The sequence below is a fragment of the Mesitornis unicolor genome, unplaced genomic scaffold, assembly GCF_000695765.1.
Source record: "Mesitornis unicolor isolate BGI_N332 unplaced genomic scaffold, ASM69576v1 scaffold9534, whole genome shotgun sequence".
NCBI lineage: Eukaryota > Metazoa > Chordata > Aves > Mesitornithiformes > Mesitornithidae > Mesitornis > Mesitornis unicolor.
The window spans coordinates 23,255-50,912 of record NW_010179396.1 but is presented as its reverse complement, the minus strand read 5'-3'; the positions used below and the strand labels follow the sequence as shown (position 1 = coordinate 50,912).

Sequence of the window (27,658 nt, the reverse complement as noted above, 5' to 3'; positions counted from 1 at the left end):
TTTCTCGATAGATGGAAATGTGTGCATTGCTTCTGGAGTCCCCAGCCTCATGAATCCAATTCCTAAGCCTGCTACCACAACTTCTTTCAATGCCTCTGTGGCTGAGATTCCAAGGAAGCGCAAAGGAAGTGATTCTGATAACCAGTAAGTAAATTGATTCTGTATGTCTCAACATAAATTTATTATTTATCTGTTACTTATACAACATGGTAACTGGCCAATCCTCTTTCTTCTATTTATTACCATTAGTTATTACAGTTTCTTCCAAGTGCATACACTAACAGTCCTGAGTTATTAAAAATTGAAAAAAAAAATCCTTAAATCTAGGGGATATATGTAGGATTCTATAATACCATTTCCTGCCCTGAAGTGTCAGTGTAATGTGTCTCTAATGATGAAATTTCAATCCTAGCTTTTTTTTTCCTCCCTCTTTTCCCCCGTTCTTTGGCTGCTAGTAAAGGCAAGTTCTCTTTTCAGCAAATTATTATTAAGTTACTTGAAGTCTTTAAAGTGCACATTAGAATATCACCTTAAAGCATGGAACAAGATCCATAGTTTAGCTCTTTGATCTAGAACTGCAGAATCAGAACGGCTTCTTCAGTGACCAGGGCAGCCATTTACTTAAATGTCCAGAGAGAACTGTGACCTAAAAATGAGGACTGTCCTACAGTAGTACTCTGTCTTTTAAGTGGGTCATACTTGACTACTGAGATGATACTGGCAACTGTTTTATCCCGTTTTATCACTGCCAAACAGATGCCAGTTAACCAAATAATCATTTACATAGAAAAATATGTTTTTTAAAGTGTTTTATTCAAGACTATATTATTCAGCCTAATGTAAGGGACACAAATCAGTGTTCTAGTACATTAAACTGCAGTTCTAGTACATTAAAGTATCTTCAAACTAGTGTGGAAAATCCACCTTTAAAAAAGCAGGGGAAGTAGAAGATCTACATGTATTTGTGGTTATTAAAGCAATTCTCTTTAATCCCTGCTTCTTCCATATATAGTCCGTTGATCTGCAGAAGGTAGCCAAACTGTGGATGTTGATATAATTCTCAACTTGGAGATTCAAGAGTATCTTGTAGATCACTGAAAACTCCGGAAATCAATTAGTTTCTGAAAAAACAGTCTCCATTCTTTTTCAGTAGCTCTTACTGATTTTTACCTGTTCAGTAAAAGTGCTGGTTCCTCAACAGTGTTTCCCTGAAGTTTGGATCGATCTCTGGTTTCACGAAACTTCTGTCATTAAAAAAAAAAATCATGCCCAAGTTGAAATACTAATTGAAAAAGTATTGTTTTACAAGAACTATTAACTACTTTCTAAAAACTGATGTTCTTGCTGAAAATAACTGCTCAAGTGGGATTTCCTTTAACATTTTTCTGTGACCTTTTTTTCATTGGCTATATCAAGTAATCTTCTTGTGCTTCAAACTACATTTTGCTTACTTTATTACCTGTTTCTGCAGGGATACAGCTGAAGTTGATGGTGATCCTCAGAAAAGGTACATTTCATAAATGAATCCACCTCTGTTTTCAGTGCTATACACATGTCACATTTTCCTGATTGACTAGATGAGCTGTGTGGTTTTCCTTAAGGAGTGCTTTGTCTAAGAACAGGTCTTTGTACAGCAGAAAGTGTTAAACATATAGCTAATTAACAAGATGGACAGGTCCATCCAGTGGTAAGGATTTCTGATGTTTCTTTATAAGAAGACACTCTGACTTGATTATATGTTTACCAGGCTTGTTAGTATTGAAGTTAAGGTGAAAATGGGAACAAATAAGAAGTATCAGTTAAATAAGACGTCTGGGGAGGTAAAGGAAAGGTCTCATACTCTTCTAGAACTGATGCATGTAAACACTTTGTGTTAATCTTGTCAAGTGCTTTTGAAAATAGAACTACCACAACTGTGTTAAAATAATGCTATTGCAAGGTGACAAACCAGAGTTAAGATTGTCTGTGCAGCAAAAGAAAACTCTTTATGTATGTCTGTTATGGGATAGTTATTAATTACATGATTACTTGGTTGTGATTTCTTTTTCTCACCTGGATACCTTACTTAGAAAATATTTGGTTTTATGCAGCTGTGCAGTATTTTTTAGTTTTATTTTTTTTTAGAAAATAGACTGTTTCATTTGGAAGAGACCTACAGTGATCATCTGTCCAACTGCCTGACCAATTCAGGGCTGACCAAAGGTTAAAGCATGTTGTTAAGGGCATTGTCCAAATGCGTCTTAAACACTGACAGGCTTGGGGCATTGACTACCTGTTTAGGAAGACTTTTTCTACTGTTTTACCACCCTCTTGGTAAAGACGTGCTCCTTTATGTCAAGTCTGAACCTCCCCTGGCACAGCTTTGAACCATTCCCACGCATCCTATCACTAGATACCTCGGAGAAGAGATCAGCACCTCCCTCTCCACTTCCCCTCCTCAGGAAGCTGTAGAGAGCAATGAAGTTGCCCCTCAGCCTCCTTTTCTCCTAACTAGACAAACCCAGAGTCCTCAGCTGCTCCTCATTCCTTCCAGCCCTTTCACCAGCTTTGTTGCCCTCCTCCGGATGCATTCAAGGATCTTAACATCCTTGTAAAGTTGTGGGTCCCAGAACTGCACGCAGTATTTCAGGTGAGGCCACACCATCGCTGAATACAGTGGGATAATCACCTCTTTTGACCAACTGGTTATGCTGTGGTTGATGCACCCCAGGATGTAGTTTGTCATCTTGCCCTCCCAGCTCCTCACTGCTGACTCATTGAGCCTCCTGTTGGCCTCCCAGGTCCCTTTCTGCAGCAGAGTCAGTGTTTGGTACATGGCTTATTGAATAGTATAAAAATCCTTCTTTGAGGTTAAATTGTTTGTTTCTTTGTGGATTTTTTCCATGGGGCTCGTGATAAAAAGGTGTGATTAAAAATACTCCTCTTCTGTCTTTAAAACCTAGGCTTCCATTTTAGGAGAAATGGGAAAGTATATTTAATAAATAAATTGAGAAAATAGAGGAAAAGGTGGTATTCTTTATTTTTTCCTGATTAATACAGATTCTGTTCTTTCTAGCACCAATTAGTTGTACCTACATTATAGCTATGAAGTACAATTTCACCCTATGTTCACTTAGTCAAGGTAGTTTTAATTTAGCTATTTATATCAGAAACAGTACTGCCATCAGGACAGAGGCTATATATTATATTGAAGGCTGTGACTGATTGCTTGAACAGCAGATTTGTTCTAGTTTCTTCCCCAGGTGGAGCTCCTGAGGGAAAAGGAGAGTAAGTTAATAGGCCACATGCTGCATTGCGGTTCCTCTGGCTCCCCCTTACCTTTTCTTCTCTTACGGTCAATGTACCTTCTGTTGGAATTCATAGTATATACACACTTCTGGTAAAAGTTTCTTTTAAAATGAAATAAAAATATTAGATATTGCTAACTCGTCTAAATTTGAAACAGTTTTGCCGAAGAAAAGTCCTAGGGTCTTGTGATCCCAACCTACTCCTGTGTTTGGGTTTATCAGACTGTCTAGTAGATTCCTGGATTCCAGTGAAATCCCAGGTTTAAGAGCTGGATCTCTGAGTTGTGTGTTAATTTGGCTCTGGATGCTGGATCCTTGCTGGGGTTAGTGCTTAGTTACAGGTGGACTTCTGGGGTCTTTCCTAAAGCTGTAATCTCCAACTGTCCTTTTTTTTGCTATTTCCATTTCCTCATAGAAAACTGCTGCTAACTTATTGGCCTTTCTCCTTATAGTCCTTCTGGTAGAACACACACCTGCTCTAAAATGGCCATAGGCTAGCAGGTTTCTCCGGAATGGAGATTAGAGTATTGCCTGTGATGTTTCCACTGTGGAGTTAAAAAAGTCTAAGAACTGCTGTAGAAAGATTAAAAATATTTGTGCCAGGTTTTATTTTAAAGAAAATGGCCAGTATTTGTATGGGGACTGCCTCTGCAAGTACCAAATCACTCATGCTGAATTGGCATGTTACCTATTAGGCCTCTTTCTGAAGTTCTTAATAGGTGGTGATGAAGAAGTACCTAGTATTAAATATGCAAAGTAAAACTGTATCTTGTTTTCTGTAGGACTGAAGATGAAGAACATGTTAAAATAAAAGATTTCAGGTACTGATTTACAATAAGAGTACACTTTTCCAGTAAATACTAGGATTCACAATAGTAAAATACGAGTTCGGGGGTAATGTTTGTTACAGCTGTCAAATGTTTAACAGTAAACTTTTCCTTTCTGCCACTAAATGTGTCGTAACTTTTAGAGCCTGCTTGAGGGTTTTATTTTCTGCTACTTTTAATGGAAGTTCTGTTGCAGAATATCTCAGATGGTTTAGCAAAAACCCGAGGTTAAAATTTTTCAAGGTGAGAATTAAATGCAGTACACTCAAGTCATGTATAAAGGGAGGAGTTGATCCTCTGTCTATATGAATTTGAGAATTATTATTTCTAGATTTTTTTCTACACTTGAAGGTATTTAAAATTTATCACACATGAAAATGGATTCAGCTAAAGCCAAGAGTAAAGAAAATAAAGTAAAGAACTTTTGTTCTGGAAAGAGGTTTTGTATCAGGAATTATTCAAGGTTTGCCATTGCACTTTGAATTCACATCTTACCTGAATCCAAATGGAAATTTACATAAAGCACTTGTAAGATTTGAGATGTTGTGTGACTGAATGCAGTCATGATTCATCCAAACAAATACCTTAAACTATAGACAAGCCACTTAATAAAACTTATAAAATGGCTTTAAAAATAAGTGTCTTTCATTTGTCGTGTGAGCAGAGAGGTCAAAGCAAAAATACACAATCCACTCTGCTGTCGAAAGCATTATTTATACAGTATGCTAACTAATAATTATGAAGTGTTCTTGTAATTTAAATTAAATGGAAGAAATGAAAGTGTTCCAGAAATATTTACAGGGTTTTTTGTGTAACTCCAAAATTAATCTTTCTTTACTGAGTATCCCAGATCGCTATACAAGATTGTTTTGTGCATTGCTTTAATAACTTTCATGTTGTAGTGTTAATTTTTTTTCCTTTGGTTTTCCTTTTGGCTCATTAGTTGGAGAAAAAAAAATTAGAAGACACTTCGAAGGTTTGCTTAACAGTTATCTCCCTCCAGTGTTTCTTTTTGCAAGCTTATTGGAGAAATTGCTTTTCTCCCTTCCCCTTTGTAACTGGGGAATATAACAGCAGGCCAGCAGGCTTTTTGAGTCATCCAGGCATCACCAGAATTTCTGCATCCACCTGTTCAGGTTTCTATAACTTCTTATTGACTCTGAGAGATGTGGAAGATTGGTCTATTTCCCCAAATGTTTGTATCTGTCTTCCTGATGTTTGCAGTTGAAGGACCATACATGATATATTGTGTATATTGTTCTAGCTGACACGAAGGAAAAGTTAGGTGATCCTGTAGAGTTGAGAGTAACTGATAAATGAAATTCTAAAAAAGGCTTTTTTAGAACTGGAGAGGGAAATGCTAATTGGTTGGATAAATGACCCAGAATTATTTGTGTGGAGGAAGGATTTATTTTTGAGAAAAAATAATAAAAATAATAGAAGGGTGGGTCTTTTAAAACTGCAGTTTGTTCTTTCTCAACAGGCCAGATGTAGTTAACTTTGTTACCTTTAATGCTTCCTGTTACAGTATGCCTAAGAGGAAGAGCTTTGGAGATCAGTTAACCATAACAATGTTGTTTTCTCAGTTTGGTTAACTTACCACCGTGTCTGGTCTCAATCAGAAAGGAAAATGATAATTTTAATTGAGTGGCTAGGTTATCTTCTGGGTAAGGAAGGAATAGAATGAATTAATATTTTCTTGATCTGCTAGAGGATCTTAGAGGGGAAGAGATCAACTAGAAAAGCTAACATACTCCACTAGAAAAAAATTAAAGAAAAAGTGGCCTGAGATATAAACATATTTATGATGTGCACTGTCACATGCCTTAGAAGGGGTTTGCTGATTAAAACTCTCCAAGAAGAGAAGCTTTCTCTCTGTGGTTGAGTTCTTGAACAGACACTCACCAAGAGATGAAACCTGAGACACAAGGTGTGCACAGAGGCTGAAACCCTTTCTGCAACCTTACCAGTTGAACGAAGGGGAAAGCTTTCTGAAATACCCCTGGTGAAATTAGATGTGCTTTTCCTTTCAGTTTCCACTGCACACAGATATGTTGTCTTTTTTTTGCTTGTGCTGTGCTATGAGTAAATGCTTGTGTTTGTGTCTGTCTTCAATCTGAGTAATTTTTAAGGTAGTGAGATAACAAGAAGACACAGCTCATCTCAAATTGGTGTGAATTTGCATAAAACAGACTTCAGAGGTGCTTCAGCAAGTGCTTAAAGCATTTGTTTTGTTTTGTTTTGTTTGTTTTTTTCCTAAAGTGTCAGAATGAATATCCCATCTTAGTTACACAGGCTATGTAGAGATAGGGCCAGGGAGCAGAAATATCTTCTGGTCATTACTAGTAACATCAGAAGTTCTCTGGTGTACAGTAAGGTGTTAAATTATTCACTTGGATGCTAAGGATCACAGGAAGAATTTAACTTTTATAAGTTTTCATAGCCTCTTGTTCCTGCCACACACAATCAAGTTGTTGCTTAAGATATTTTTCTCCTCAATGTTTTGCATCGTTACTGTGACCATTTCTGCTTTGTTCAAGTGAATCCAATTCAATTGTCAAATACAAGTAGTGTATTAAAAACTGTTTCGGTGCAGTAGTACTTCTTGTGATACGTGCCATTTCCAAAACTGAATTGATGAATACTATGGGGAAAATCATATGTTCTACATCTTTCTTAAAATAATTTTTCTTCTTAGAGAGGCTCACAGTCAAACAGAGAAACGAAGAAGAGACAAAATGAATAATTTGATAGAGGAATTGTCTGCTATGATACCTCAGTGCAATCCCATGGCACGAAAACTAGACAAGCTCACAGTGTTACGGATGGCTGTGCAACACTTAAAATCCTTAAAAGGTGGGTTTTAGGTAACTAATCCTGCAAGTCCTTGTTTTATTGGGAGTAATACTGTGTATCTTTTTTGATGTTACATAAATCAGAGGTCATTTATTTTACGTTTCCTTGCTTAATTCAATTCTGAGTCTGTTCTTCATTTAAATTTGGTTTTAGCTTCCAGAACTTCATTTGTTCTTTTTGCTTAATATAGCAGAAAAAAGCCACCCTTGAGCGTTCGATATTTTGTATGCTAAGGGTATGCCTTGCAATTGAGTCCCTCCTTGATTCTTTTTAGAAATTACAACCATCAAGCAAGTCTGTCTTTCATTATTTCCCAGCCCTCAAATTAAACATGTGTTCTGTGATCTCTCCACTTTCCATCATACTTTCTGTAACAGTAATATCTGTGGTGCTGTACTGATGCCAGCAGCTATACTGCTAATAGAGAAGCAAATGGTCTTCATATTCCTGTTTGTTAGTCCCAAGTTTGTGATTGCATCAACCCTTTGTCTCTGTACAGGAACTTCATGTTTATCTGTTGACTGAAATTTACAACATCATGGAGAAAGACCGTTAAAAAAATGCTGAGCTAAAGAAACTGATATAAGTAGTTGCACTTGTAGGGAGCACAGAGAACTCACTTCAGTAATAGGTTAAGTCTTTTATATAAAACCAAAGCCAATTGCACAGAAGTAAAGAAAAAAATTGGTTGGACGTAATCATCTTTCAAACTTATTTTCTTTGTCTGCAAAAACTGTAGTCAAAAGGAATGTTTCAAGACAAAACATACATGAACAAAATGGTTGATGATTTTCACTACATTAAAGTCTTAAACACCACGAAATATTAGAGTATCAAGAAAAAAGAGTTACCAAAAGTTTGTATCGTCAGTCAGCTAGCAAAGTTAATCATGGATCTTAGTGAATGGTTTAGTGTCGGTATCAAACCAGAATATATTCTTTCTTCTGCTTTTGCTATTGCTGAATTTTAGGATTTTTTTCATCCCCTAAAAAAAATTATATCCAAATACAAGTTGCATATTGCGTCATCTGTCAGCAGCATACAAAATTTCAGGGGTTTTTGGCAGCACTCTTACAGAATAATAACTTGGTCAACTGTAAGGAAGGATCACACGCTATCTGCATTGCAAAAAATAGATTATGAATAAACTTTTCTAATAAGAACCGCATTAGTCTTAAAGGAGTGTAGGAAATGAATGCTACTCACTTGACAGTAGTAGAATAATGTGGGTTGGAAAGGATTTCTATAGGCCTGCTGGCCCAAGCAGGCTGAGAATTTTGTGTAAAGAAATAATGTGACAAATTAGCAGGGCAATAATTCCACTTGCAGTCTAAACAAGCATCTACAAGAAATCTTCAGCTTTCTTCAAAATCCTCATTGGTATTTTGACAATAGGTTATGAAAACTGGACTGCGTCCAGCACAGTTATTACATGTATCTTCAAAAAAATACAAGAAAATGCAAGGTACTATGTGGTACTACAGTGAATGCTGAAAGTTGCTAGAAAGTTAACTGCTATTTACCTAAAAAAAAAAATCCTGAAAAAATTGTGGAAGTGATTGTATTGGCTAAAAATTATTTTTACCCACATGCCATGGGTGCTAGGATAGTTAATGTAGGGAGACATTCAGTTTAACTACAGTAGAGTGTTTTTTGGATTGTTGGATATGTAGTATTAATGAGGCATTATTCATGACAACTGATAACATTACAATTATTCAGATTCAGCAAATGTTAAGGATTCTGAAATAGGCCTACAAAATGTCTCTAGAAAATCAAGTTCTCATAAAACCATTTCTCTAGCAGTACATTAAAGATATCTAAACAGAAGTTTCCTTGTTTTGTGCTAAATAAAAGACAAGACAAAACTGGTTGTGTGCCCATATCTATTGCCAGCATATGTTTATGAGTTGGGATTTTTTTAATTTTTAATATTTTTAGAATTTTAATATTTATGTCTTTATTCAGCTGTTGTGGTTGCAAAGAAAACTTATAAAATACCAAAGTATAAGTAAGTTTAAAATGCAACTTTTGGCATTATTTAGAGTATACAAATATTCTGTTTTCCAGGTTCCACTAGCTCTTACACAGAAGTGCGGTATAAGCCTTCATTTTTAAAGGATGATGAGCTTCGACAGTTAATTCTTAGGGTAAGTGGAAAGAAAGTCCCAGTTAAACAATGTTCTTATTAAAGTTTGCCATTAACTTGTGGTTTTAGTTGGAGTGGTTTTTTCCCCATCTTTTCCTTCAAGCAAGTGCTTTTATGTACTTGATAAGTACTGGTTTATAAACACCGTACTGGGTTACAGATGATGATCTGTGAGCATGGCAGACAACAGCCCTTGAAGGGATAATAAATCTATATGTAGTCTGTATTTAATACATTACTTTTTAAAATGTTTATATTGGAGTCTGCATGCAAGTATAGGGAATGCTTTTTAATTCCACTCAATTATACTTGCAATTGTTTACATTTTTAAAGATGTACATTGAAAAAGGTGCAGAAATAATACCTGAAAGAAAGCCTTTCTTATTTGCATCTATTTTCTTTTTCCTTTGCTGCAATAACAGACTTCGCCAAGATCTGTAAGATGACTCCCAAGTTAAGCTGTTTTGCAGCTGGCTGCCTCTTTTCCCAAAGCTATGTTTAAGAAACTTTAGTTGTCTGTAGTTGAAGGTCTGATTTGGTCCTTGCAATCTTAATTGCTTTTCGGTGTGATTTATAACTTAATTTAAAAAATCAAGTTTAAAAATGTGCTTCCTTGTAGTCATCAATATTCATCATCATCAGTCATCGATATTTTAATTGTATGTTTTTAAAAGACAGTATCTTTATATTTTCAGGCTGCAGATGGATTCCTATTTGTGGTTGGATGCAACAGAGGAAAAATTCTGTTTGTCTCAGAATCAGTTTGCAAAATACTTAATTATGATCAGGTGGTTATAACTGAGTTTCTTGGTTTGCTTTTACCTGGCATTTTCTTAGGAATTTTGAAACTTTATTGTATATTACTAAAAAACAGTCCTTGTGTATAATTTCTTGGTATTTATTTGATTTAACCTCCTTCAGAGTAAGGCTGAATATCCTGAAACAAAATATTTCCAAGTACAGTCAGTGTTCCTGACCTGAGTAATAGCACCAGGTTTCAACTGATCATCCTTAAGTAAGAAAACTGGTAGTCTGAGAGGAAGGGATAATTTGAAGATGTCCTAATTTCTATCTCTAAGAGACTTATTTTTATATGGCGAAGTGATTTTTGGGGTTAGGTTTTTTTTTTTAGGTCAAGGAAAATTGTTGTTCAGCAGTGGAAGTTAATTAAAGCTTTCCTTGGTAATGTCTTTATGCCAAGATACACTACATAACGCCTCATCCACAGTAATTATCCACGTATATACTCTTAACTTGAAGGAAACTGATATAGTGCGAGTTTAGCTTAGCCTGTAGAGTAAGAGAAATAAGAAAAATATAAGTACATTCCATTAGTTGACATTTAACGTCATGTACAATTACCACAAATAATCAAGGCATGATAACTTGTTCATGTATCTATGACTTCTGTACCAAAAACAGAGGCTAAAACAGTTAGAGCTTCCATCTGTCTACTCTATAACTTTGAAACCATTTGTGCTGTGTTCTTTTTCTTCAAAATGGAAGGGTAACCAATCTGGACTCTGGTTTATAGATTTATTTTTTTTTCCCAACTAAAACTCTATCTTCTTAAATTAAAGTTAGATTAATCTTCTTACAGGAACAAGCATAAAGCACATTTTATTTTTTTCTTTTTAACTTGTACACTGAATTTAGCCAAAGGCTAAAAAGTACCTTTTGGAGTCTCTCACGTCAGACATACCTGCTTCCAGACCCATAAGATCTTCACTATTCCAGCCAAAGAGGTTCAGAGAACTTGAGTGACTTAACTCATTAATTTATTTGCTTATTCGGGAATCATTCTGTGTTATGAACCCCATCCTGCGGGCTACTCTGATACACCTACCTATTTTGACTAGACTGCTATTAGCTATTCTCAGTGCACTTGGCATTTTCCCATTGCATTAGGGTTAGATGGGGTCTGGACAAATGAAAGAGGCTATGTGTTTATCTTGCTTTCTTAGAACCTTTTCCTTAAACCCATTTCTGACTCTGGCTTATTGGAAAAGTGCGCCCCTTTACGTATGCAGTGATCGCATAGCAAGTGGCATGGGTCCAAAATGACTTGCAAATTGAATCTAGAATACTGCTTGTCAACAGAGCTCCTTTCTACCCATTGATTTGACCTGCTGTAGTGAAGGTAAGCAATCAAAAAAACCCAGACTAGCCCACTTTTGTGAGAATTCCTTCCTGTTTCGCGAAAAAAAAAGGTAGTGCTGCCTACAGTAGTGCAGCGAACCAGTTACTTTCGATCAGCAGAGTGAGCAGCTTGAATGGATCCTAGCTAGAGAGATTCCTGTACTAAGAGATTCCCCTACTAAGGAGTGCTGAATTGAGCTGACCCCTGCTTCCAGGCAGCTCCTGGCTCAGTGATGCCATTTTGTCCGACCAATTTAGAGCTCAGAGGCATTAGGTAGCATGAATGTTTCTTACTATTTCCTTACCTTCCCCAGTAATTGTGAGCGAAGATATTTTGGGCGTAACCTTCTTTGGCTAGGATCAAGAATCATATTACACAGAAAAATAAAACATTTGGTTTTACAGGACTGTATCTTAATATCCAACTAATCCTGCTATTTTTCAAAATGGAAGTAACAAATTGTGTTTTTACTACCCTGGTTTTATGAAAATATTATTAAATAAGGGCAAATTAAATGTGGATCAGAATACTGATGTTTAGAATAACTGTGGTATTTAATTTTTTTTAATGGTGTAGAAAGTTGTGCTTCTGAGATAAGTAATATGTATGGGGTCCCGTTCTAAAACAGCGTGGTTCTTACTTCTTTTGGTTTTTGGTGTGTTTTCTGTTTGTTTGTTTGTTTTAAAAATAGGCCAGTTTAATTGGACAAAGTTTGTTTGATTACTTGCATCCGAAAGATGTTGCAAAAGTTAAGGAACAACTTTCTTCTTCAGATGTCTCTCCTAGGGATAAGCTCATAGATGGGAAAAGTAAGTCATATTTAAATGTGCTCACCTTTTTTTTTTTTTTAAGAGCTGTTAAATAGATTTAGTTACTGGGCAGGACACATTCATGTGTTTTTATGTGCATGCATGTACAAACTTGAGGTATAATTTCTATGAACCGAACATATTTGCTTATCTGCTGCTTAGGCTGTACCTACAGTTTAAAAGCTAGCCCAGAAAAGAATTTGTTTTATATAATAAGAATTACTGACATTTGAATTGTTAAACATTTACCAAGCTGTGGTCTGACATTCTTCCTACCAGGCATACTACTTTTTTTTCTTGTATTTGCTAGGTCTTGTCAATACAAAAGACCTGATGTAGTCGAACATGGGATAAAATACTTCAATATCAAGAATCACTGTCTTCTCTGAAAATGCTAAGTGTCAATCCTAATTTAACCAAACTTTATTTTGTTTACAGTTATTTCTAATATGGAAAGCATTATGTACTGTGCAGCTAATGACTATTTTTATAGCTGACTTTTATAAGCATCTTTGCTGTTCTTCCTTGTACCAAATAGAAGTTGAAAGTTTATAAAGCATTTTTATTAAAATAACCATTCAAAATACCAAGAAGGGTTTAAAAATACTTTGGTAGTTCTTTTTAATTTTGGAATCTGTATGACAGTCACATTTCCTTTGCCCTATTTATTAGACATTTTTCATTTGTAGCTGTAAGGACAAAATTTAGGCAGCTAAACAGTAAGGAGAATGTACTGGAAGCTAAACTGAAGAAAAGGCCTTGTATTCTAAGGTTTGATTGTTTGATTTTGGTTTTTTTTAACTACTTTACTAAATTTTTGTAAGCTGGCTTGCAAGTACACACAGATTTTCAAGCTGGACCAGCTCGACTGAATTCTGGTGCTCGACGTTCCTTCTTCTGTCGGATAAAATGTAGTAGGACCACAGTGAAAGAAGAAAAGGAGTGCTTGCCCAACCCAAAGAAGAAAGGTATTCGATCAGCATAGATGAAGCGGGGGCTTTCTGTCTTGAAACTTGGTGTATTCAAGTTCCGAGTCAGTAGTGAACCCTTGTAGTTATTCCTATGACTTCACAAAGCAGCTGTAGAGAAGGGTAAATATGTACTGGATATGTTTTGAAAAACAGTCTAATTGTACTCTTTCTCTGTCCCTATTCACTCTTGGAAAAGAGGAGGGAGGAGCCTGAGTTACAGTGGCCATTCAAGATCGTATGGTCTCTTGTAGTCAAATTTTAGAAGTCTCAGGGAAATTTTTGAAAGCAGTGGAGCAGATCAGAAGGAGGAAACTAAATAACGTATATCTTGAATATAACTGTAAGTCCTGCAAAATCTGCTGTTTTGAAGGAAAAGCAAGTAAACCAACTTTTTTTTTCTGATTTACTTTTTGTGTTGTGTGTACTTTAAAAGTATGAATTTTCCTTTTTATCTTTTTTTTCTTTTAATAGTGAAGTTAATTTATCAGTGTAATTCCTTCATTTTTCCAGTAATTTTAATTTAGTTCATATTTTGGTATGCCTGTACAGCAGTATACTTTTGCCAAGTTATCACTGAATGGACCTTTTTAAAATGTAATTTCCAGCTTTTGTTTAATACCTCAGTATTCATTTTTGCAAAGATGTGCTGAAATTGTTTGACCCTGAAAAAGTCCTCCTACTTTTGTTTTTCAGCGTAGCCTGTTACTGTTGAGCTATACCATACAATAGTAATTTTTAAAATAGGTCTGCCATTGTAAGTAAATAGAATTCAGTCTCCCTTGATATGCCAACTAACCTGGTGAGATAAGAATTTAACTTATATAAATGTTTCTCAGGAAAGTAGTATTGACGGAAGGCACCTTCTCAATCTGAGAAACTGTGACAAAGTCACAGTAGGAGAACTCAGTGTTTCATTTTACAGAGTTGATAAATGTTTTCCATAGTTGATAGGGTTAGTGGGTTAATGGTTCAGTATGCAGCTATCAAGAACACTATGGCAATTTTTTGAAAGGTATATACTGTAGAACACATCATGTCATCTCTACACCTTGATGCTTAGGAGGGTGCTTGCATGTTATGTGGGCAGCAAAGAGTGTATGCTGTAATTTAAGACTTCTAAAATGTTTGTGTTCCCAGAAATTGAGGAATTCAGAAGTCTAAGATAAATAGAAATAAGCTGGGTTGTTTGGGTTGTTCTTCCAACTGATTCTTTTAGCAATTGCAGCAAGCACACGTTAAGATCACATCTTCACAAAAGGTAAATTGATTTGGAATCTACAGAGTGCCTCTCCAGTTTATTTTAATTTACAATACCTATGAAACCATATAAAGAAAAAGTGATCTGTGGGTTACCAGACTGTAGGTTTAATTTTTTTTTAATGTGAGACTGTGTTTGAACTGCCAACACCTATAACACCTGTAACCTAAACCTTACAAAGGGTTAGAAGCTCCCTCCTCAGGTAAGCCCAAATGAAGTAGTACAAAATTAATTTAAAAATACTCTATAAAATTATCTATAGCCTTGTACAATTGTTGTAGGTAGGCATAAAATATAGTAGCAGGTCTCATGAGTGGAATTTAAAACAAAAGTCATTCAGTTTACTTTTTGAACCATAACTGCTTCTTATTTCATTTCTTTTTATTAGATCACAGAAAATACTGTACCATTCACTGTACTGGGTATTTGAAGAACTGGCCTCCTAATGAGGTGGGAGTAGAAGAGGAAAATGATGTAGAAAAGGACAGTAGTAACTTTAACTGTCTTGTTGCAATTGGGAGGTTACACCCTTATATTGTTCCACAAAAGAGTGGAGAGATAAAAGTCAAAGCAACAGAATTTGTTACACGATTTGCCATGGATGGAAAATTTGTTTATGTAGATCAGCGGTAAGCATTTTGTTGTTTAATGAAGAGAAAATGAAAATGACGCTTCAGTTAAATTTTCTAATACTTCTGTTAGAACTGTAATTTCTCAAGCAAGATAAACTGCACACAGAAAGCAGTTCATTCTGAATCTCAGTACTTGGGATTTGTGTTTTTGTCAAACAAAATGTAATATATAAAAGTAAGTGTATTGTCCTATAGGAAAAGGTGAGCTAGCAAGATTAAAACGTGTCATAAAATGCACTCATGCACTTATTTATTCATAAAGAAAAATCTTAAGTTAGAGCTTTACAACTATACATACCAATCAAAATTTATCACTTCTTAAAATCTTGCTATTTGGAACAAGTACATGATATCTAAATTATGTTCCAAATTATTTCATTAGAAGTGAAAGCTAAATTCCTATTTTCTGAACTTTCTAATACAGGCATTTATTTGTTGTATAGACTGACTTACTACTTTGCATTTTGAATTTCATTATTGTCACTGGAAGCTTTTTATTGCTTTCAGTCATCTTGTCGTCTTATACTTCATCTAAAAGCATTAGTTTACACCTGTTTCTTAAAGTGGCAGAGCAAAATTCAACTACTGAATGATTTGAATTACTCATGATGTGTGACCAGTACCCTGACTCGCTAAATGGAAGACCTAATGATCATCACTGTTTTGTGCATACCTGTGGTTTGCATGTTTAAACACTCTTATTTTGACTTTGAATTATCATTCATTGCAAATAATTTTCAGTGAATAATTTTTCCTGTTGTTTTAGAGCTATACTAATGCTATATCTTTTTCCCAAACATGAAGACAAGCATCTGTTTCTTTAAATACTATTTTTATGCTTTATCTGATACTGAAGAAAACAAGCTTTGCAATTGTTTGAATCCGCTGTAGTTCATGTTTTTATTTCTAACAGTGCAACAGCAATTTTAGGGTATCTGCCTCAAGAGCTTCTAGGAACGTCTTGTTACGAGTACTGCCATCAAGATGATCACAATCATCTAGCAGAAAAACATAAAGAAGGTACAAAAGAATTTGTCCTCCCAGACTATGTACAACTACATGTAACTGCTGTGTGAAAACAGTGCAAATCAAAAAAATCAGAAGCTGAGAATTAGTAAAACTAAACAATCTTAGCGTTGTCATTTTCTGCATCTGCGTTAAGATGTAACCCCACAAAGCTTGTAAAAACAGGGAGAAACTTCTGTTGTCTTGGATGTTGGTGCAGTGCATTAATTGCAAGAGGATAATGTTAATGCTTCTTGCAACCCCCTGCTTCAGTTCTTTATAAGAATGAGGAAGGAGTCCTGAAGACCAAACGTGCCTAATCATGTAATTAGAGATGCTGATTATGAAAGTTCACTAAGTCAGGAGTCTCCCTACTAGTGGTCTGTGGAAACTCAGTACCTGGGATTTAATTTACAATTAATAACATTGCTGAAACTGTAGTTTGATTTTCAGTAGGTGTCCTCTCCTATCAGTTGTTCTGGAATTTAATTTGTATTTCTGGCCATCAAAACCGTTGTGGTTTTATGATGCTATAAAATAGATTTATTTTCTGGTTGTTTTTTTTTTTACTTTATCTTTCTGTGTATAAATACGAGGATTACAACTCTCCTTTCTTATCTAGTGTTGCAGAATAAAGAAAAGGTATTTACAAATTCCTACAAGTTTAGAGCAAAAGATGGGACTTTTGTTACTTTAAAGAGTCAGTGGTTTAGCTTCATGAATCCGTGGACCAAAGAACTGGAGTACATTGTATCAAACAACACTGTGGTATTGTAAGTAGTTCATTATATGAATTCCCGTGTTATTTTTGTCTTAATTATAGTTAGCGTTAACAGAGAGCAAACTGTTTAAGAAGCAGAACAAAACTAGAAAATATCAACAATGCAGAAAAAGTGGGTGGGTATCTTGAACAGTTTTTTGCATTTACCAGTTATTTTTATTTCAGACATAAGTCATGGATTTAACTCAGAAAACTGCTATTTTCAGTAGAAAAAAAATGAGGTGAAAGAATTTCTTATTAAAGGAAGGATCTTTTAAGAAAAGTGAATATGAATAAATGAAAAAGTGAAGTTGGTTCTACTTTTTCTTCTGAGCTTTACAAGACTGCACATGTCAATTGACCTAATTTTAAGTGCTACTTTACCTACCGTGTGTCAGAATGTGGAGAAGCACAATTGATAGATCGTAGAAATGCAAGGCAGCGCAAAAATATACTCTCCAAATTTATTGCAAGAGAGGAGCCTATGAGACAGTAAATGCATGTGTTTAATTCTTCGTTCTTTATTTTTCATTCTTCTTTTTCATTCTGTGTCTTGCAATGGAGCTATAATTTGAATTGTTCCAATGACACTGGGGATCTTTGCCAGTGACAGAGTTTTTGAAAGGGGGACAGAGGGGACTTTATGTCCATTAAACCAAGCTGTTAAGGGGACCTTTTACCCATTATTGTAGTTGGTTCTTGTCTTAAGTATCACCCACCTATTTTGCCCATGTCCTTTTTTCTCAAGAAGGCAGAGAAGAGCAGTTAGGGCAGTCAATGCTGCCCAACAGCCAAAGGCCACTTTTGCCCAACCTGTACATCTGGGCAGCTGCAGCTGTCTAGAGGAGAGAAAGTAGGCAGCAGCTGCTGGCAGAAGGCAGCCACTGACCTGTCCTTGTAGCAGTTGTTTCTGGTTAACTGGTCTCCCTCCTAGGAGTAAAAATAGTAGCCTTGGTCTCTTGTCATGGAACACAGACAACTACATAGGCCTTTCTTCTTTATTTGGAGAATAAGTAGAAATTGATATTTCATCCAGTGCTTCAGAAACAGCAACAGAAATGATTGAACATTGAAACATATAAGGAGTTTGGTTTGGTTTTTTTTACTAGTTTGAGGATAGTTTTTGCTCTATGTAAAGCTTATTGAATCAAACATAAATAGGCAGGGTTTTGCCTTTGAAAAACTTGCTGATTGTTTGTTTGTTTATTTAAATCTCAGAGGTCATAACGAGTCAGCTGAAGAACAGGTCCCCCATGGTTCCCAGCCTGCAGAAGGCAAGTGTTGCTTCTTGCAGTTATCATAGGTGCATCTCCTGATTAATCATTACAATTTTAGATGGTTTTTTTTAATCCAGTAATTTTTTTTATTCTAGGTTGTTGTGCAAGGAAGGATTAACTTTTTAAAGCTAATTCTGCTGACAATTCCTAGTTACCCACAGCATCTTAATTCATATAATTCACATAACTGTGATCAGAAGGGTGTATAATATATCTTTTAATTCTAGCAGCTTCCACTACAGCTAGGATTTTTGTTTACAGGAAATGCTTCTGTCACAGGCAGTCTTCATATTTTGCCTGGTTTTCTGAAGAAATGCAACTGAGCTATCTGAGTTTACCTGTAGAATATAGGGTGATGCTGATACATATTTTGTTAATCTTTTTCTCCTATGCATAGATTCTGATTTCTATATGCTGTTTTGTCATCTTGCTTATACGGATTTTATTATTTTTGCTTTTGAAATTGTTCTTTTTAATAACTGGTTTCAGCTTGTGAAAAATCCAAGAGGGTTTTTTTTCTTGTGTGTTCTGCTTTGTCTATGAGAAAGACTGGAGGTAGTAATGACTAAAGCTAATTTCATTACTGGAGATTAGCAGTTTTCACAAATATATTATTCGCTTATCTTTATATTTCAAATGAGATTTACAACACTCTCCCACATGAATTAGTGTTTTAAGGAATTTAATTTCTGAAAATAAGAGATACAGAACAAAAACTGCTTTAAAATGAATCCTTGAGGTAATTGTTCCTTGCTGCATTATGAAACTGCTACAAACTTATGGTTCTGTTTGGTTTTTTTAACTGTAGATGCTGTAAAACAGTCTTTAGTAAGTGTACCTGGAATGTCCTCTGGAACAGTTCTTGGTGCTGGAAGTATAGGAACCGAAATTGCAAATGAAATACTAGAATTGCAAAGGTAATAGATGCTTAACATAATACATCAGGCTTTTTAGTAAAGACAGAGAAGAGTTCTATGAGATTATGTGGAGGTTGTTCAAATTTCATTTTTATTGTGTTATATGTATAAAATATTTTTAGTTTGAGCACTGGCATTATGAGATAACAATTTTAAACTGATGTTAGTCTCATGTGTGGCAGAACACATGACAGGTGTTGATAAATAGTTTTGTTCTGGGCATACAATTTCCTTTGTTGTTGAAAGTATTATTTAACTATGACTTCAAAAGCATTACTATGATGCAGCTTCTTCACATGATGTTGAAATGGATAGATAAACCATTCAGGAATGGAAAATCACTTTTCTGTGAGTAGTGTTTATATTTTTTTTATAGTGTCATTCTGCTAGGAGAACTTTCCTTGAAACAGTCCCCAGTGGAATGCTTTCATAGCCCGTCTTGTCCCTTTCCTAATTATCCTGAATGCAGACTGATGTGATAGCACAATTCCTTACCAGTACCCAGACATAGATTAAAAAAAACCCTCACTGCATCATTCCAAATAGGAATCCATACAAGGTTCAAATTGTTAAAGATTGATCATTTTAAAACTAACTAGTTTTAGCATGTACACAGAATAGCCAAACAATTTCAAAGGAAGAAACATAATTTTAATGTGAAGATATCCGTATGTATTTTTTGTGTTGTGCATCCACAGTGGTGCCTGACTTGCTTATAGAGGGAAAGGTTATTACTCTGTGTTAGTTTGCACTGTATTTGTTGTCTAAGAATATTTTTTAAAAAGTTTCTGAGCCAGCTAATTCCAGGATTTTGGGATGCACATGCACAGAAAAAGTCTGTTTTCAGTCACAACTGTCTTTGGATTTAAGACTTCATCAGAAGGTGCAACCGCTTTTATTAAGGTCAAATTTAGGATAATGGTGCTAAGATCTCATCAGCACAGAGCAAGTTATCTATGTGTTAACTTTGGATAATGAAGGCATCCCTCAGACTTTAGATCTTATACTTCTAGTTCCAGGTAAAGTAATGCCAAGAATTTTTTTGTCTGCAGAGCAATGTGTTCCAAGATCCCATGTGGTTCTTTCCACTGGCACTTTAGCAACTGGGCTTGAAAGAGTAGTAATATTAAAGCTTCCAGGAAGAAGTACACCGGTTTTTGCAACAATGGTAGAGGTATAAGGAATAGCTTCATATCGCAGAATATCCTCAGTTGAAAGGGACCCATGAGGATCATTAAGTCCAACTCCTGACTCTACATGGGGCAACCTAAAAGTTAAACCAAACCTCTAAGAGTGTTGTCCAAACACTTCTTGAACACCAGCAGGCTGGGGATCATGACCATTTCCCTGGGGAGCTTGTTCCAGTGCTTAACCATCCTCTCAGTGAAGATCTTTTTCCTAAGATCTTCCCCTGATACAGCTTTAAGCTGTTTCCCATTTTCTTATCACTGGTCACCAGAGAGGAGACATCAACACCTCCCTCTCTGCTCTCCTTCATAAGAAAGTTGTAGACAGCAATAAGGTCACCCCTCACTCTCCTCTAAGCTGAACAAACCTAGTATTCTCAGATGTTCCTCGGAAGTCATGCCTTCCAGTCCTTTCACCATCTTTCTTGCCCTCCTTTAGACACATTCTTATATCTTTCTTACGTTGTGGAGCCCCAGACTGCACATAGTACTCAAGTTGAGGCCGCACCAATGCTGAGTCTAGTGGGACAATCGCTTCTTTCAATCAGTTAGCTGTACTCTGCTTACCATACCTTGGGATACTGTTGTCCCTTTTGGCCACCAGAGCGCATAATTGACTCACATTGAGCTTACCGTCAACCAAACCCCCCAGATCTCTTTCTTCAGGGCTGCACTCCAGCCTGTTGCCCTCCAGTCTATATATGTGTGGATTTGCCATAGCACAGTCAGCTTCTGCTGTTTCAGTTGTAGTCTGACACATCAGCTTGTCTGTGAGGATGTTGTGGGATACAGTGTGAAAGGCTGTACTAAAGTTGAAGTAAATAACATCCAGTGCTATCTCTTCATCCACCAAACTTGTCACCTACAGACCTTACAGAAATTGAGCTTACTTATCAATAAGTTCAGCTTCCATAGTATTAAAACTGGCATAATGTTCTTTGTCTGCCTATCAAAATCTTGAAGCTCATGATGCATACCTCCCTGTCTGTCAGAGATTCATTTTGTCATTGTCTTGATTTCATTATATAAGCATGGCTTTTCTCCTTTATGAAGCAGCAGTTTAAGGCAGCAGGATGTTTACCCCAGTTTTATTTACCAAAACATCTTTTCAGGAAGATAACAGTGACAGTTCAAACTTGCTTCTAATTTAAAAAGCGAGGCTGCCAGGAGAAATAAAAACCTGCAAATTCTGGATTCAAAGCACTACTTTCCAGGACAAATATTTGTGAAAGTGTGGGCAGTGGTGAGCACAAGCCTCCAGAGTCTGCATCAGGTAGTCTTATTCCTCAAGTCACCGATCGAACTTGGTGTTTTTCTCGGTTTTGTTCACACCTTGAACACTGGTTAGTAAATGAAACAATGTTACATTGCTTTCTTTGGGAACAGTCACCTTATTTCTCATCTAATAGACTGAGTGTCACAGTATTTTGAAAGGAAAAATGTTTTTCTTGCCAGCTTCCTCAGCCACAGTGATCTGAGCCATTTTTGTCTTGTGCAGGTGTGTTTGTTTTAGTGATTTTAGTTGTCCATGGACACTGGGAATTGAGAAATAAACTTGTGCTGAAACTAATAGCCCAAGACGTTGCTATGCAGGTGACAGAAAAGGTTAAGAGCAAAATCATATGATATAAGGTAAACTCAGTGTCCAAAGGAAGGGCAGTTCTGAAAAGAAGCCAGCTATGGAAGGGAGTAGTTGCACTGTGTAACTGGGAGCTCTGACACCGTATTCATCCTACAGTCCTGTATCTTGTTGGGAAAATAAGCTAGATGTTATCTCTGTAAGAACAAGAGGTGTTCACTCGGTAACAACTGACTGTTTCTGGAGATGTCTGGATGTAGTTGCTTGCACCCAGATGTATTTCACTTTTCTAGAATCGTTGCTGAGAGCCAATCAAAATTAGATGAAAGAGTGATCAACAGAGGCTAACACCAGCTGTTTTTCATCAAATACCTTTGTGACTACACATCATCCAATTGGATGAGTTCATTTACTACCTGAATCTGTTCTGCATTTTTTTAATATCAGCAAGACACAGATGGTTCTCAAGCTGTTTATCAGGCATCTCCAAGCTTTTTAAAAATTTCAGGACTATGCTTCCAGCTCTGTTTACAAGCATATCTGAATTGAATTAGCATCTGATGAATGATCATTTCAGTTACAGCAATGCTATAAATCTGGTCGATCTGAAGTTTGTGTCCCAGCTTTTAGATATGGCAGTACTGCTTATCTATTGGAGCACTGGATATTGGAATGTAGGGAACTAACAAATATTCCATACAAATAACTTGACTTATTTAAGATAGGCTGTTTATTCACCCACTTTCTCTCTTTCCTCTAATCCCTTATCACATTTTGGATCTGAGGATGTGATGGAAATAGAAGCATCCAGAGTGCCCCAATTCTTCTATAGCCTTGTGCTTTGGGAGTCAGGAAGAGCAAGGGGAGATGGGAACAAGCTGCCCACTGTTAGTTTCATATCTGGCATGTTTGGTGAGAGAGGATGAGCAGTATCTCAAAGAATTCCAGTAACAAGCAAGCAGTCTTTACTTTTAGTTGAATTTTATGAAAATATGGAAAGACAGGTATAACAAAATAATAATAGAGGGAGCATTAGAAGGTTATGTTGTTTTCTCTCCACCGTTTAGCAGAACTTCCTTATGTTGTCTGTATTCTGTATATGTTTGAAATTTACCTATTTGTCCCAGTGTGCATAATTCTGAAACCTGATACTCTTTGATCTGTCTGTGCTGGTGGTTCAACAGAAAAATAAAAAGTATGCTCAAGTAATTATGACCCATGGCCTTTATTGATCTCTTCTGCTTTTTATGTTACCAAAATTTGAAGCAAGAGAATGTAGAAACTTCAGGAGAATTTAAGACAACGTTGTCTCAGATTAGCAGGCTCATGCTTTGTCATTGAGTAGGTCTGGTGGGTTCTGCAACACATTGGCTATTTTTCCAGTTTGATCAATGTGACTTGGTAAATCAACTAAACATGTACAATTTTAGGTTGCATTCTTCACCATCTGGGGAGTTAAGTCCATCGCATCTGTTGAGGAAGTCACCTTCTCCAGCTTTACCTGTAAACTGCAGCAATGTGAGTATGTCAGTGCCTGTAAAAATCTAAAAGTAAAAGATTAATGTCAGATAGCTCAAAGCCTATGTTTGAACCAAATTATCTTGACTTGTGTTTTTGTGAGAGAATGTATAAAGTATTGCCAACTACCTGGCAGCTATGAAAGTCTTTTGAGAGATGTGACAGCAGCAAGTTCCAACCTTGTTTACGGGGCCATCAGTTCAAGCCTTAAGAGGCTATTCCTGAGTCTGAGAGGACTGCAGTCTCCACTCAGTTATTAAGGTCTCTGCTGAAGCTCTACAAATATGGTAAATATGAGTGTGATTTGTGTGACGAGGACTCTTCTGGATTTGGAATTGCATTAAAACTTTTGCTACATAACAGTCAGAATTCAACCTGTTCAGTTTGACAACCTAAATAAAATACCAGTTCTTGGTTTTTCTCACTTGTACTTTTAATCTTAATGTTCTTGAAGACCCTTTCAAAAACTCATGCTGTATGTTCTCAGTTTGGAAATGTTTAAAATTTTTACTTTGAAGGTATTTCAGTAATCTTCTAAAATGATACAATATGCTATTTTGCTAATCCAGTAGTGCTGGTATCACCACAAACTATAACTACCATAGTTATGGAATAACTAACATATTTTTTTACCAATGTATATTGTATGTTGGGCACTGTATGAACAAACTTTTACTTCTCCATCAGCACTTCTTTGAATGTAATTTTTTGTCCATTTAAAGGTAGTTTATCTTCCCATTGCAGTTTTCATTTCCTAACAATGCTATTCTAGACTAGGGATTGTTTTGGCTTCCTCCCTTTTTTTATGACCACTTCTCCACTGCCTTTACCACAGTCCTTTTTCCTAAAAGTTGATTGACTTACATATACTGAACTCTTTAAATCATGCAGCATCTCATCATAAGGATAACTTCATTGTATTCCATGAAGGCTTTTCTTTAGTCTGTGCTTTGGTATCCCATTTGTTCCTAAAATGCTTTTGTAAAGCATTTAAACTTTATTGGTTTCCTAATATGATATGCATAAATCAGACAGTCCAAGAAATCTGTCCTGCTAAATTGCATGTATATGTTTCATGGAACAAATTTTAAAAAGGGGTTTTGATTTCTGATATGTTTCGATTCGGATGACTTCTATCTCTATTGTTGCTAGCCTCATTTTTCTGAAGTGCAAAAAGTAGTTTAAAACTACTTAGATTTTTATCATGATGGTAACAAGATGCAAAATAATAGAAAAGATGCAAGTTTGTCATTCATACAGTTTAATGCATGTAGAACATGGGAGGTATGAGGGTCTCTTTTTTATCTTTTAGCTAGAATCTGTCAACACTGACAAACATGATGTCACTGGGAATTAGTAGTTTGTGGTACTAGACATGGAAAGTATATACCAGCACAATTTGTTGTGCTGGATTTTTTTGCTGAGTTAGACCCTCAATAAAGCAGATCCCATCACTGTGAAGTACCTTTGACAGATGTGTAATAACATCTTTTATTTAAGACAAGTCCAGTGCTATCTGAACTTCTAAAAAAAAAAAAAATTTAAATGCAGTAGATCTGCCTGTTGATGCATATTTTTCATTTAGTTTTTAATACTTTGACAGTGATTTATAATGTTTCTATAATGTAATAATTGTGACTAAATATAGGATTTATTCTGCCCCTTTTACTACTACTTTCAGGTGCCAAATAAAGAGTTGAATCAGTTTTGTCCTTCGGAAGGAGAAGTTGTAGAGACTTCAGAACAAAACCAGGGTGCTATTCCATTTCCCAGTAATGAACCTCTCCTTGGTAAGATTTATTTTTCTTGTGGATATCTTGCGAGTTGCAGGGAAAGACATTCCTGATAAATACTGTAATTTTTGAATGCACCACTTCACAATCATGTATAATTGTGAAGAGTTTTGTGTCTCTGAAGATGAGAGGATTCTTAAAACAGATTTGTTATCACTGGAAGGCAAAGAGCAAAATTTGATCAGTGATTGAATCTCATGACAAAAATAGCATCCTGTAACAGAAGTAACCATCGCATTCTTGCATACCACAGTTTTAATTAGGTACTTACTAGTTCTCTCTCTTCTGGAGAATGGATAAGGAGAATTATTTCAGTGCAGTGTAAGAGAACTGGTTGTAATTTGTGAAGTCCTTTCAGTACTTCATCTCTTTCTTAACTGCAAGCTATGAGTAGTCAATACAAAGGGCTACTGAAAATGTTTCAGAAAGAAATTTATTTTTTTTTTCCTGTCCTTCAAGTATGCACTAAAATAGCAGTTTGTATGGATATAGAGAATGCCGTTGTATTATTTTTAGTATAAAGGGCAAAGTGCTATAAAAGCAATGGTTATGCCTATCCTTTATTTCAATTCTTAGAAACACTTTTATCTCCCTCTTTCATTTCAGTTACTAGAGAATTATTTATTTCTTTATAAACTTTAGCTTTCTTCAAGTTTTGCTGTGAGTCCTTTATAAAAAAAATCCCCAAAAATTCCTCAAAATAAAAAAAATCTAATCCTCAAATAAGGGTTTGGAAAAAAAAAAACAACCCACAAACCAAAACCCAACATTTATCCAGGATAGGCAAGGAAACATTTTTCATTGATACTTGAACTTAACGCATTTTACCTTACAGTTGTTAAAGACAAGTTGTTAAAGTTACTAAGGCATAGTAACTCCTACGGTTTCAGTTCATCCAGCAGAGTACATCAGGTGAGAATTCAGGTACAGTTTAGTGTTTGCCACTGAAGTGATGTAAAGTAGAAAGTCATTTTCTACTTCAATGACATGAACTTTACTGCACAGATACAATTTTTTTAACTAGCAGTTGGAGGTAGTCTAATGGAGTGGCAAGACTTAAGTCTTCTTAAATCAAGTTCTGTATGTCCTTATGATTGTCTGCAGACAGTAATTTCTGTTATTTTATTTTTAAAAAAACATTTACATGTAAATGCCTCTACTTCAAAGGAAGGTGCAGTTAAAAAAACCAAGCATGCTTTAAAAGTTGCTGTATTCTTCATCCTTTACTGCATATGTTAATGTTTTAATAATTTTATAGGTGGTAATTCTCAGCTGGACTTCGATGCAATATGTGAAAATGATGACACAGCTATGACGGCTCTTATGAATTACTTGGAGGCTGATGGTGGACTTGGGGATCCAGCTGAACTCAGTGATATACAATGGGCTCTCTAGTTTGGCTTTTTCAAAATAAGAAGGAATGTAAAATCCGTAATGGACAACAACCATACATCCTCAGTACTGTATTATAATTTTATGACGTTTCATTTGAATTCACACTTACTGTCTATATATTTTTCAAGACTGAAGCCTTGTTCAGAGAGAGACAGTTTCTGCTGCACCTATGGAAAAATGCAATATTTTTTTCATTATGGGAAAACCTTGAAATTTTAATACTAAACCATCTCTAACTGGAAAGCTTAAAACACACAACTGTATTTTTGCTAAGAAGCTTTAACCAAAAGGTACTGTACAATGTACAGGAATATTTTTTTGTTAGTTTTAATACTTAAACTTTTATTTATTGTTTTTGTTTCAAATGGTAGAATATTGATTAACTGTGTTACTTTCTGTAGAACCTACTGTACTTACACAGTTTAAGAATATTTGTAACTCTTAAGTTGCATTGAAATTATTTGCGCACACTACAGTTGTAAAATAAGGTATTGTAATTCTCAAACGATGCAGTATGTGATTCCTTGCCCTTTTCAGAAATGCAATTTTTGATGTCATAAGTGAAAATCTTAGAGTTGTGAGAGCAAGGGTTTGAATTAGATCGCTGTAACAGTCCGAAGAGGATGTTTTGAGAAAAACAGTCACTTCCTCAGTACGCAAACGTGATGAGGGTATAAGAAAAGAGCAACAAAATCTTAATTACTATTTTGTATTATTTGTCATTTATTGTTAGAGGAGCAGTGCATAGAACCTAAGAAAAGTAATGCTGTAACTCTAATAAAGCTCTTTGGTCTCATTACAGGTTGCTTACTAACTAGAGAAGTTTGGACGAATTGTCTTGGTTCCAAAGTGAGGCTAGCAATGTCTAATAGTGAAAAAATGTTAAAATTCTATAGTATCTTTCAGTCTTTATGGTTTTGGAGAGATTAGGGTGATTTTCTTTCGCTTGAGTCTGTGATTTTTTTTTTTTTTTTTAAATATTTGTGTAATAGAGTGCCATCTGTAAGTAAATGCTATATAGGATGATCCTGTTTTGGGGCACAGCTTTTGCAAGAATTGTATCCCAGTTACAGCAAATGACTCAAGAACATGGCACTTAATAGGTTGTATTAGAACAGTATAGCATTAATATATAAAACAGATCTTTTTATCTCTGGTATTAAAGGTTTAGACAATTTTTTGCAACAATTATATATCATAAAAGCATAGTTTTTCTGTTGGGTTTTTTTGAATTCGGATAGTGAAAGGAAAGCATTTGAAGATACTTGATAACATGTGCATATTTTTAATACAGACAT

The 27,658-nt window shown here is 35.6% G+C and overlaps 1 protein-coding gene across 1 annotated transcript; it reads left to right on the top strand.

The window, feature by feature from the left end:
• Positions 1-27,658, top strand: ARNTL2 (aryl hydrocarbon receptor nuclear translocator-like 2). Its single transcript, XM_010182749.1, has 16 exons — positions 1-144; positions 1,472-1,507; positions 4,070-4,108; positions 6,813-6,970; positions 9,041-9,120; positions 9,815-9,907; positions 11,951-12,068; positions 12,893-13,036; positions 14,686-14,926; positions 15,843-15,949; positions 16,557-16,707; positions 17,913-17,968; positions 18,780-18,888; positions 23,085-23,172; positions 24,854-24,962; positions 26,224-27,658. Exons 1-16 carry the CDS (start codon positions 50-52, stop codon positions 26,358-26,360), a joined length of 1,761 nt encoding a protein of 586 aa, XP_010181051.1. The 5' UTR covers positions 1-49; the 3' UTR covers positions 26,361-27,658.

Bases quoted from the DNA above. Each gene is read 5' to 3' on its own strand.
- ARNTL2 (XM_010182749.1), top strand. From the start codon at position 50: ATGAATCCAATTCCTAAGCCTGCTACCACAACTTCTTTCAATGCCTCT. The intron at 4,109-6,812 runs GTACTGATTTAC...TTTTCTTCTTAG, and splicing joins GTTAAAATAAAAGATTTCAG to AGAGGCTCACAGTCAAACAG. The intron at 23,173-24,853 runs GTGAGTATGTCA...TACTACTTTCAG, and splicing joins TACCTGTAAACTGCAGCAAT to GTGCCAAATAAAGAGTTGAA.